This window comes from Scyliorhinus torazame, chromosome 9 (genome assembly GCF_047496885.1).
Source record: "Scyliorhinus torazame isolate Kashiwa2021f chromosome 9, sScyTor2.1, whole genome shotgun sequence".
NCBI lineage: Eukaryota > Metazoa > Chordata > Chondrichthyes > Carcharhiniformes > Scyliorhinidae > Scyliorhinus > Scyliorhinus torazame.
Genome location: NC_092715.1, coordinates 27,922,167 through 27,935,145, shown reverse-complemented (window position 1 = coordinate 27,935,145; position 12,979 = coordinate 27,922,167). Strand labels below are relative to the sequence as shown.

Genomic DNA, 12,979 nt, shown 5'->3' with positions numbered 1-12,979 from the left:
TCTGTGGGAAGAGGCTACCAAATGAATCAAGCGAGAGTAGGACAAGGGAATAATTTTCTTTTATTATTTGGTAACGGGATTTGATGTCATTGGCGAGGCCAGCATTTGTTGCCCATCCTTAATCTTCCGCCAGGTGGTGGTAAGTTGCTTTCTTGAACCTCTGCAGTCTATGTTGTGTGGGTACACCTACAGTGCTGTTAGGGAGGGAGTTCCAGGATTTTGTCCCAGCGACAGTGAAGGAACGGTGATATAGTTCCAAACTAGGATGGTGTGTGGCCCAGAGGGAACTCGCAGGCGATGGTGCGCCCAGATTCCTGCGGCTCTTGTCCTTCGAGGTGGTAGAGTTTGAGGGTTTGGAAGCTGCTGTCGAAGGAACTTTGGTGAGTTTCAACTTGGAGATGGCACACAGGGCTGCCACCGGATGGGGTGTCAATCAAGTGGGTTGCTTTGTCCTGAATGTTGACGAGTTTCTCGAGTGTTATTGGAGCTGCACATTCATACAATGGTACAGTATTTACTCACAATCCTGACTTGCGATTTGTGGATGGTGGGCAGGCTTTGGAGGGTCAGGAAGTGAGATGCAAACTTAGAAAATCATACAAAATGATCAATCAATGAGCTTGCACAGTGGGCTAAACAGCAGGCTTGTAATGCAGAACAAGGCCAGCACTGCGGGTTCAATTCCCGTACCGGCCTCCCTGAACAGGCGCCGGAATGTGGCGACTAGGAGCTTTTCACAGTCACTTCATTTAAGCCTATTTGTAACAATAGGCGATTATTATTATTAAAGTGGCGGAGGAGGCACTTAACAATTGGATACTGCAATCAAGGGGCAGCACGGTAGCACAAGTGGATAGCACTGTGGCTTCATAGCGCCTGGATCCCAGGTTCGATTCCCCATTTGGTCACTGTCTGTGCGGAGTCTGCACGTTCTCCCCGTGTCTGCGTGGGTTTCCTCCAGGTGCTCTTTCCTCCCACAGTCCAAAGACGTGCAGGTTAGGTGGATTGGCCATCATAAATTGCCCTTAGTGACCAAAAAGATTAGGAGGGGTAATTGGGTTACAGGGATAGGGCGTTAGTGAGGGCTTAAGTGGGTCAGTGCAGACTCGATGGGCTGAATGGCCCCTTTCTGCACTGTATGTTCTATGTTCTAAGGGACTGCAAGGCACTTCTGGATGGATAAACTAAGTAAAGCTGACTTTTTGTATGGTAAAGTTCTACAATCGTAGGCTTAGTATCTATAACTAAATCTATAACTAATCTCTTGACACAACACTACTTTCTAGTAGACAAAGCTAGTAAAAACTGAATAGCTTTGACTTCCACTTCATGCTTTATAAAGGCAATTTTGGTCCATGTTCTAAATATCCAGGGGGACAGAAGATGTAGTCAAAGTCTGACTTGCCAACGAAAATAAATTTTTTGCTGTTTTCACCATTGAACAATCTGAAGTCATGTGCAGAGTGACTAGGCACAGAGTAAAACTCCTTAAATTCTGTGACGCTAAACAAAGAGCAGCCCTTACCAAAGAATTTAATATTTGCTCTACTTGCAACAACTAATTTACTGATCTAATTGTAAATGCTGACCAGTGTTGTGCTTGGGGGATCCCTGACCAAGGGGAACTAGAACAAGACTGTCTAACTTATTTAACCTAATCATTCCAGAATTGTTATTACATCAATTTGGAATGGATCTGAATTCAGAATCCAAATTTAAACGTTGGTCCACTAACCCAATCCATCACACTTTATGTAACTTTTTCTCAACTATTTTCCTTATTGTTCCACGACATGTTTTTGCACTGCTTCAGGAATTGCCTTAGATTACTTATTCATGCTGTGGAAGGCCTCTCAAAACAGTAAAGAAAAATGCACTGAGAAATATTAAACCGCATAATTCGAGAACAGCAGTGGTCAAAAATAATACGGTCAATTTTACAGAATGCAACCTGGGTAATTTTGTCTGCTCAAAACCTATGGCACCAAATGAAATTGTGAAATGTTTTGACTTTATGCGATGATTCATTTATGTTTATTACGTGTTTAAAACCGAAACAAAACATGACGCAGCTGCAAACAAGATAGACCTTGAGGAGCTTGACCTCCTGTCCACATTAACTCTTACCAATTTTTACAGAAGCATCTTAGAAAGCATCCTAAATGGCTGCATCACAGGTTGGTATGGTGACTGCTCAGCCCCAAGACCGTAAGAAATTAAGGAGAGTCCTGAACACAGCCCAGTCCATCACACAAACCCACCTCCCATTCATTGACTCTGTCTACCTTGGGAAAGTGGGCAGCATAATCGAAGACCCCTTCCACACGGCTTATTCACTCTTTCAACTTCTTCCATCAGGCAGGAGATACAAAAGTCTGAGAACATGCACTAACAGATTCAAAAACAGCTTCTTCCCCGCTGTTACCAGATTCCTGAATGACCCTCTTATGGACTGAACTGATCTCTCCACGCATCTTCTCTAATGTGTAGCACTGCACTTTGTATGCTTCGCCCGATGTATATGTCTATGTATTTACATTGTGTATTTATCGTATGTCCTTTGTCTTTCATGTATGAAACGATCTGCAGAACAATACTTTTCACTGTACCTCGGTACAAGTGACAGTAAATCTAAATCTGAATGGGAGTCTCAAACGGTGAAAGTCACAGATGCTGCTGCACAATTATCCACCAGTTTTCATCTCTCTCTTTTTCAGACGTCTTCTTGCTGCTCACTAAGCCAACTTTGTGTCCTGGAATGGGAGACATCTTTCCTGAGATGTCGGTTCTTTCCCTCGTGTTTCAGTCCCATTAAGAGATTTGTTTCTCTTTAGCGTCCAGATCTGACAAGAAGCCTGCACCTGAACCTTAACGATCGTAAGTTCTTACAGCACAGGCGAGAGACATTTGGCCCGTCATGTCTATGCCAGCAAAGCATTAACTGGTCCTCTTTCTTCCCCCTCTTCAGGTGCTGACAAATTATCAGCAATTTAAACAAAATATTTGCAATAATAAACCCTTGCATTGTGCTGATAAAGTGAGCTTGTCGAAACATATAATTGCAAAGGTGGATTTCAAAAAAAAGAAATTACTGGATCTTACCTCTGGAATTCCGGAACCACAGGCATACGGAGCAAATACCTTCACCAGGGAAACAGCCAGGAAACCAAATCCCAAGGCCCAAAAGATGTACATAATGTAGTTCATTATGTAAGAACCTGGTCCCTGGAAAACATTGCACAATAAAAAAACTCCACTGAAACACAGCCAAGAAGATTTGAGGCCTATGTTCATCCTTTATCCAATCAGACTAGCTAGATTCAACAGAGGAGAAAATGAAATATCTTATTTTTTCCTCCTTGCCTTGTTTCTGTCAACAACACACGTTCTTGAGATAATTATATAGTTAAACGAAAAATCCTTCCTGCTTCTGTAATGCTCAATTTAATTTTTATGTGTTTTTTTTGAGTATCCTGACTGAAGTAAGTGGCATGGGCACTGGAGGATTGAACACTTTTATTTCAGAAAGATAATCAGTATCAAGCGCCCAGGGCTTCTACTGCACAGGGTAACAGTCCCTCGAGGGGCCGCACAGTGGTTAGCACTGTTGCTTCACAGCGCCAGGGACCCGAGATCGTTTCCCAGCTTGGGTCACTGTCTGTGCGGAGTCTGCACGTTCTCCCTGTGTCTGCGTGGGTTTCCTCCAGGTGCTCCGGTTTCCTCCCACAAGTCCCGAAAGACGTGCTTGTCAGGTGAATTGGACATTCTGAATTCTCCCTCAGTGTACCCGAACAGGCGCCGGAGTGTGGCGATCAGGAGATTTTCACAGTAACTTCATTGCAGTGTTAATGTAAGCCTACTTGTGACACTAATAAAGATTGTTATTACCATTCCAATGTACCTTTGAGATCATAATTTGACTTGTAACTTCAACTAACCTGAAGACTCAAGCAAAACTGCCAAGTTGAGGTAGTTTGGCTCAGCGGGATTGTAGCCAATGGAGAGCTAGTAAGCCCATTTAGCAAATCCATGATCAAGCTGGATAGTTTGGGAAGAGTGCAGATCCAATGAATGAGATGGTCCAGAGAGGGCAATGAGAGGAGTCAATTTGGCCTCAACACAAGAGAAAAATATGGTGCTGCTCCTATGTGGTATTGAGCAGTCATAAATCTGCAGGTGTAGGTGTGGACAGAATGAGTTTGGGTGTAATGGGCCTTCTCAAATGGTTGGCACGGCTGGGTAACTGATGGCAATATTTATCCAGAAAAATACATTGGCACAAGTGCTTTCTGGAGAAAAAATTATGACTTACAAATTAATACCTGCCAGCCCCTCTCCCTCACACCCCACAAAAACCAACCAAAACTTTCTACGAGCCAGTAAATCATCTGATTGTTCAATATTTGCAAGTAGGGAACCTACTTACATTCGCTTGTCCAATTATTAATTCAGCCCATGTTTTCCACTGAGGACACTCATTTCTTGCTTCAAACGTCGGTTCATTGGATCCCCAGCAGCACTGTTCATGATTAAACCACATTGCGTTCAGACATATGCCTTCCTTTAAGTCAGTCATCCAGTCTGCAGCAATATCTATTAAACCAGCCAAGGCACCTGGAAATCAATGGTGTCACATATTTAGATGTTAGTTCTCTTCAATTAAAAAAAATGAGTGATTTACTGCCCCACCCTTTTATAATAAACACAACTCAAGCGATACTCCCATTCGTGTCAAAACTCAGCTTTTTTTTGCTACAAAGGATCAGGATGGGTCATTCAGCCCCTTGAACAGGTTTTCCTCATTAATTTGATATTTAGCTGATTAGTCCAACAATGTTAGGCAAGAACACTTTGCTGCGGTCCAACAAATTGAAACAGCAAAGCTCCCTCTCTCACAGTCAGCAGCCCCTCCTGAATGCAAACAGTGCCAACAAGAACATGCATCTAGAAACTTGTCAAAATGATGGATTAGGTCATGCATTCTACAAAATAAAGGTAGGCTGCTGGCCCCTGTGCCTTTGGATTTTGGATCTCTGTATTACGCACCAGATCCTGGCACTCAGAAGATCAGCAATCTGACGTGAACGTGTGAAATGAGGAGATCTACATGTTGAACAAGAGAGCTCAATAGCATAAAATCTCCTTTTAGTTGTCAAGTTGGTGTACCTACACCACCTGGACTGCAGCAGTTGAAGAAGGCAGCTCACCACCACCTTATTGAGGGCAAGTGGAGATGGACAATAAATGCGGGTCTAGCCGGCGATGTCCACACATCATGAATTAATTTTAAACATTTATTTTTCCGGGGGGGGTGCTGGATGGGGGCTTTAAGAGATGGCAGTGGGCAGGGATTGAGGGATTTGGGGATCTCTTCATTCAGGAGGGTTTCCCGAGCCTCGGGGCATTAGAGAAGGAGTTTGAGATGCCGGGTGGGAATGGGTTTCGGTTCCTACAGGTACGGGACTTTGTACGGAGGCAGGTTCCAAGCTTTCCTCGCCTCCCCCTGAGGTGACTTCAGGACAAGGTGATGTCAAAAACAAGGGTTGGAGAGGGGAGAGTTTTGGAGATATACAAGAAGTTGATGGAGTTTGAAAGGGCCCCTATCAGAGAGGTGAAGAGGAAGTGAGAAGAGGAGCTGGGAAGAGAGCTGAGAAAAACTGTGGGGGAAAACTTTGAAGAGAGTCAATTCATCCTCATTGTGCCAGACTTAGCTTGATCCAGTTTAAGGTGGTCCACAAGGTCCACATGACGGCGGCCCGGGTGAGCAGGTTCTTTGAGGAGGTGGAGGACAGATATGGGTGGTCTGGGGTCAGACCCGGCGAGTCAGAAGTCCTGGAAGGGAGGGTAACTCCGAGTCCAGAACTGGCAATATTTGGGGTATCGGAAGATCTGGGGGAGGGAGGCCGATGTCCTGGCCTTCTCCTCCCTGGTGGCCCGGAGACGGATTTTGCTGGGATGGAGGGACTCGAAGTCCCCGAAGGCAGGAGTGTGGGTCAGCGATTCGGCAGGGTTTCTCAGTCTGGAAAAAATCAAGATCGCCTTGAGAGGATCAATTCAGGGGTTCACCCGGAGATCTGTTTTTTGTTCGTTTAGGTGTTTTGCATATGTCGGCCCTCGCAGTTGTTTAAGAAATGTTAATGTGTTAAACTGAAAATTACAAATGGTTCAATAAAATATTTTCCAAAAAAAACCATTTTATTTTGCAAAATCTTCCCCAAAATATGTAAACAAAAGATACAAAAATCTTTAAACAAATGATATTCACGGCAGAATTGGGAAAGTATCTTTGGATAACACGATGGCAAAGTGGTTAGCACTACTGTATCACAGGGCCAGGGACTTGGGATCAATTTTGGCCCCGTGTAACTGACTTATTGGAGTTTGCATGTTCGCCCCGTGTCTGCGTGGGTTTCCTCCAGGTGCTCCAGTTTCCTCCCACAGTCTAAAGACTGTGGAAAGCCTGAGAATACACACTAACAGATTCAAAAACAGCTTCTTCCCCGCTGTTACCAGACTCCTCCTGAATGGCCCTCTCATGACTGATCTGATCTCTCCACGCATCTTATCTACTGTTGTTAGCGCTATACTCCGTATGCTTCACCCAATATCTATGCCTATGTATTTACATTGTGTATTTATCATTATGTCCTTTGTTTTTCATACATGGAATGATCTGCCTGGACTATACGCAGAACAATACTTTTCATGTACCTTGGTACACGTGACAATAAAAATGAATCTAAGTTCCGGTGACGGCGGGCGGGAGGCAGCCGCACAATGGAGGGCTCCCGTTCGGGAATGGCATTTCCAGGGCTAAGCCCGGTCCCAGGGTCCATGGAGGCGGCAAAAGCAGGGAGAAGGCACAGAGGAGGCACAGTAAAGAAAATGTCGAGGGTGAGCAAAAAAAGGCCATAAAAAAAACAGCTGAAGGTCCGTCGGGAAGTGGAAAGGTCACCGTGGGGTCACCAAGGAAAATGGAAGCTGGAGCACCAGGGGAGGCCGCATTGTTTACGGCTGAAGAAATAACTAAGGTGATGGCTGCAGAATTCGAAAGGCAGTTTACAGGATACATGGAGACAGTGAGGAAGGAGATGAGGGAGGAGTTGAAGGACTGAGGCCGACGGAGTATTTTGCCGCGATGCTGGCAAAACTATTGGGGGAGGGGGAGGATCCCTCCCGATATGAACTGGTTCAGGCTTATCGGTCGTGGAGGCCTGTACCAAAGGCGAGTGAGCCGCCAAGGGTAGTGACTCTGTGAGTCCGTAGGTTCAGTGTGAAGGAGAAGGTCCTGTGCTGGGCCAAGCAGAAGCGGGTGGTGCAGTGGTCCGGAGCTGGAATATGTGTATACCAGGACTTTACGGTGGAGCTGGCGAGGAGGCGGGCTGCCTTCAACCGGGTGAAGAGGGCACTGTACATTAGCAAGGTGCAGTGCGGCATTGTATATCCAGCGAAGCTGAGTGTGACCTACCAGTTCAAGGGTTTTTATTTTGGAACGGCGGAAGCAGCGGAGGAGTTTGCGAAGGTAGAAGGACTGTGGCAGAACTGAGAAAATGAGAAATGGCCATGCGCCGATGTAACTTCATGACTGTATTTTCTTCTTTTTTATTTCACTGCGTGCGGGTGTATGGGCTAAAGGAGCCAATGTTGTATATATTTGGACAAGGGAAGTGATGGGACTTTCACTCGAAATGAGGGCTTTTTGGGGTGTTGGTGGATATGCGGGGTTTGTGTGCTAAAAGGGGATTTCTGGGCTTTCCTAGGGCCGGGCAAGGGGGAAAGGGACCCGGGCGGGGGCCTCCATGCTGGCCGGTTTAAGCCGGCCATTGAACGGGAGTGAGGTGGGGGGAGGGGCTGCGGCCATCGGAGCCTGGCAGAACAGGGTCCGAGTGGTCTAGCCAGGGTGGAAAGTTGGGGGAAAGGAACAGAGGTTGGGGGGAGGAGTTCTACAAGAGGAGTTTTACAAGAGGCAGTGGACGGGAGGAGTTGGAGAGTGGTTACAACTTTTGGGTATCATGTACGGTACTCTTTCAGAGGTTGGATGGCATTGAGTGTGTGTGTGTGGTGGGGGGAAGTGGACTCTATAGGTTAATGGTGACCATGGGTGGTCCCGGACTCCTTTTTCGTTTTCTCCTTTGTTTTTTTGTTTCCACCGTGGGAGGGTTTGTTTTATTGGATGCATATGTTGACAGGTGGGCCATTGTTTGGGGTGGTGGGAGGATGGGATCATTGGTATTGTTAAAGGGATTGATTTTGTATTTGTTACCGTTTACTGTTTGTGGGTGGGGTGTAAATCTTGAAGGAAAATGTGAAAATGGAGAATAAAAAACATTTAGAAAAAAAAAATCTATATCTAAGATGTGCAGGTTAGGTGGATTGGCCATAATAAAATTGCACCTTAGTGTCAAAATGTGAGGTGGGGTTTACTGGGTTCCAGGGATAGGGTGGGCCTAGGTAGGGTGCTCTTTTGGCGGGTTGGTGCAGACTCGATGGGCCAAATGGCCTCCCTTCTGCAATGTAGAGATTCTTTGATTATAATGGGCAAAAACATATGAAATGAAATGAAAATCGCTTGTCACAAGTAGGCTTCAAATGAAGTTACTGTGAAAAGCCCCTGTCCCCACATTCCGGCGCCTGTTCGGGGAGGCTGGTACGGGAATTGAACCGTGCTGCTGGCCTGCCTTGGTCTGCTTTAAAAGCCAGCTCTTTAGCCATGTGCTAAACCAGCCCTTTCATATTCCATGAAATTGTTCCTTAACGAAAAAGGAAAATGAAATTAGTAGATAGTTCCTTCCAATGAATGGCACAACTTGTGCACAACACATTTTCTACTTTTCGCAATTTAGTAATAGCTTGCATTTAGAAAGTTCCTTTGATGTAGAAGAATGTTTTGATGTGCTGCATGAAGGTGCAAGGTAAAACAGCCAAAGGGGAAAAGTTAGAAGGCGTGGCTCATTGTTTTCCAAGAGTTCAGACTTAAGGAGAGTCTTGAAGGAAGAATGGGTGGGGCAAGATGAACAACTTACAGTGCAACAAAATTTAATGGATACAGCAGTTCAGCCAAGGTTGCGAAACGTGTAGTTCAAACTCTGACAGATGTCAGGGAGAGGAATGGAGTTGGTGACTAGGAAAGCAAATTTGTGGCTAAGGCCAAAGACATTGGTCTTCTTAATATTTATTTGGAGGTTATTCTTCCTCATTTAGGACTAGGTGTCAGACAATCAGTCCAACAATTCGGAGACAGTGGAAAGACTGAGGAAGACAGCAATGAGGTAGAGGTTGCCGTCAATGTATATGTGGAACTTGACACTTTTTTCAAAAGATGTCGCCGAGGAATAACACGAGGAATGACAAATAGAAGGCAGCCAAGAATAAAACCTCTGGGGCATATCACAGATAACAGTGCAGGAGTAGCAAGAGGGGTCTTCAGCTGTGACTGGATAGATAAGAATGAAACCAGCTAAATGAAGTCCCACTCAGCTGGAAAACATTGGAGAGCTGTTGGAAGAGAATTGTGCAATTTATCAGTGTCAACAACTGTGGGGAAGTTCAGACAGTGAGGAGAATTGTTTACCTCGGTCATAGCAAAACAGGATGCCAGGTGTGTAATTTGATAAGAGCTATTTCAGGAATAAAATCTGATTGGTGGAGTTCAAATATGGAGCTGCAGGCAAGATGTACACAGATTGGGAGACACCAGCATCTTCAAAGACAGGGCTGTTAGAGATGGGGGGGGCGGGGGTAGGTTGCAAGGATGGAGGGGTCAAGAGTTTTTTTTTGAGGTGAGTGACGATTCAAGAGAAAGGGATAGTCCATGAGGCAAAAAAGACCAGGAAGGGAATTTGGGGGATCAGCAGTTCAGTAGAAATAGTATCAAGTGAGCAGTAGGTGAATCTCATAGACAAGATGAGCTCAGACAAGCCATGAGAAGAGATAGGAGAGAAACTGGAGAAAAGTGAGAGTTCAGGGCTAGGGCAGGGAGACCTCAGTGGAATTTTGTTACAGTGCACTAGGGGAAAGAGAGCAAAGCAGCAAAGGCAGCTGAGAGAATTCAGAAGAGGAGTCATTTTGGACTCAAAACGTTAACTCTGTTCTCTCTTCACAGGTGCTGCCAGCCTGCTCAGATTTTCCAGCACTTGCTGAATTTATTTCGGATCTCCAGCATCTACAGTATTTTGCCTTTATATTAAGCCTGCTGAGAGGATGGACTAATAAGTGTTTCATCTTAAAGTGTTGTACAGCAGATCAACTATTGGTTAACGATCAACTATTGGTTAACCTTTCTATTTCAATGAATGTGACACACCATGGTCATGACACACATCACACAGGGTAAAGCATTCACAAGTACATAGTGGATTGACAGCCTTTTAAAAAATCAGTGCTAGACGACTCCAGTTACTTGCAGAAGTATACTTATTGGATGTTGTTTTAATACTGTTTGAGAGTTGAAAGTTAAAGCAATTGTGAGCAGTTTGCACAGCAGTCAAGGCAAAGAAATCTAAAATGGGTTGGTGTGAAATCCTGTCAAAGGTGGAGCAGAAAATTTGTAAAATCTAGACTGGATTTCAGAGTGCAAACTGCCAAGGGAAAGAATTATTATGAGGGGAAAATTGAAAGCTTGTTTTTCAGAGTGGAATTTGGAAACTCTCATGTGACAATCATCTGGGGGATTCTGAGGAGAAAACTCCAGACATTAACTTGGGTTCAGAGCGGAGTGCATACTGGACGACAGTCATCTTGCGTGCTTCAAAGGGATTTTTTGTGTTAATGAGACCATTGCAGCTGTAGATGGACTTTGTAATCCATGTTAATCTTTAAATCTGTGTGTATTTGTTAAACTAAGGGAGGAGTAAAGGATTATTGTATAATAATTCAACTTTTCCATGTTTAATAGACTTTTTTTCTTGTTAAAACTAATCAGCAGTCCAGTTATAACATCAACTGGGATTGTGACAATACTTACTGTGAATCCACCCAAAAATAACAAATATGCCATAACTGTAATTCAATCTAATAAATCATTACATTATGAGGTTAACTCTAACCCACAAGTACATTTATCAGCCCACTCAATAGCAAGGCCAGAGTCATCTTGTTTGATACTCACCAAAAACACACACCTCAGCATTTGACTCCATCCATCTCTTCAGGAGCGCATTCAAGAGAAGTTCAATGACGTGTGGGTTCAGTGTCCTGAGCTGAGCTTCAAACTCCATGCTATCCATCACAATCTATTTCTTACTTGGCTACCAAAACCCTATCTACACATATCAGCTCTAGACTGGACTCTCATGATATCCTCAGTGGGTTCTTGAGTTTCATCATTCACAAACTGCAACTAATCCAAAACTATGCCACTCCCCTTTATTCCGTACCTTTTCCAGTATCAGCCTGACTTTGCAACTCTTCAATAACTTCCAGCTTACAACATATAGGCTTCAACATTCTTCTTCTCATCTATAACCCCATCCCCAACATCACATACTCTCCAACCTACGCAACCACTTTCAACCTTAAATTCCAAAATGCGTTCTCCATTCTTCTGTTACTGGCCTCATTTGCAGCCCCATCCCTCTGCCCTGTCTTTGCCATCCTGCGTGGGTTTCCTCTGGGTGCTCCGGTTTCCTCCCAGTCCAAAGATGGATTGGCTAGGTGGATTGGCCATGCTAAATTGCCCTTAGTGCCCCAAAAAAGGTTGGGTGGGGTTACTGGGATAGGGTGGCGGTGTGGGCTTGGAAATACATCAAGTGAGCCAGTGGAGCTATAGGCTCAAATTCCTCTCCAAAACATGAGCCTACAATATAGCACAGCACAATACTGATTAAATGCTACATTGCCAAAGGTGCTGCCTTTCAGGTGAGTTGTTAGATCAGGGTCACATCTGCCCGTTCAGGTGAATTTAAAAGATTTTATGACACCATTTGAAGAGAAGTGAGGGAATAAGAGATGTGCAGAAAAGGACCAAAAGCAACATGTTCAAGCCATGCGCCTTTTTTGCATTACCGGCGAGCTTGAGGAGCCTATAGTTCACCATTGCAATGCCTTAGTTGATCACAGCCGACTTGCCAACCAGCACCCTGTAAGGGTCCCAGCCGAGTAAAGATCAAGGGGGAGACTCGAGGGCAGGTAGAAGTAGAAAGAAGTTGAACCGTGACGTCACAGCCTGCAGGTAAGTGATTGGCTGGTGACTGGTAAGTAGTTTTTCTTTTCCCTGAGGTGTTATCGTGATGTGCACAGTGGTTGCTGAGTGGGTGCTTGCAGAGAAGGGGAGTACATTTTTTTTTGAAACTTACTGTTGGGCGTTTCCAGCTGAATCCGGTCGGAGTGAGGACAGAGTGACTGCTGGTGAAAGAGCGCGAGGAGAGCGGCGGGGACTCAGTGAAAGAGCGCGAGGAGAGCGGCGGAGACTCAGTGAAAGAGCGCGAGGAGAGCGGTGGAGACTCAGTGAAAGAGCGCGAGGAGAGCGGCAGAGCGCAAGGAGAGTCGCAGGGGCACAGGATAAAAGAGCGCAAGGAGAGCTGCGGGGACACAGGATAAAAGAGCGCAAGGAGAGCGGCGGGGACACAGGATAAAAGAGCGCAAGGAGAGCTGCGGGGACACAGGATAAAAGAGCGCGAGGAGAGCGGCGGGGACACAGTGAAAGAGCGCGAGGAGAACGGCGGGGACACAGGATAAAAGAGCGTGAGGAGAGCGGCGGGGACACAGGATAAAAGAGTGCGAGGAGAGCGGCGGGGACACAGGATAAAAGAGCGCGAGGAGAGCGGCGGGGACACAGCTGCCAGAGATGCAGCCTTCAGATTTTTGGTGGGAGCAGTGGCCAGGGATCTGTCGGGAAGATAGGTTTTCGTCTTTAAAATCTTACCTTGAAGAGTGACATCACAGCAAAGCAGTGACCTGATTGGCTGGTAAGGAAAGTGCTCCAATTAGCAGTCGTTGGGAGAAATTTAACTCTTTGTGTGTTGGTAAGTATTGTGATTGA

General features: G+C 45.3%; 1 protein-coding gene across 9 annotated transcripts in view; it reads right to left on the bottom strand.

Moving 5' to 3' along the window:
* The window catches only part of clcn3 (chloride channel 3), a 281,546-nt gene that overhangs the window by 57,292 nt on the left and 211,275 nt on the right, over positions 1-12,979 (bottom strand). For all 9 annotated transcript variants that reach the window (XM_072515744.1, XM_072515742.1, XM_072515746.1 and 6 more), the window contains 2 exons: positions 4,427-4,614; positions 3,103-3,225 (listed from right to left, as the gene is read on the bottom strand). In XM_072515744.1, the coding sequence (XP_072371845.1) occupies positions 3,103-3,225; positions 4,427-4,614 (311 nt within the window). The remainder of the gene's footprint in view (positions 1-3,102; positions 3,226-4,426; positions 4,615-12,979) is intronic.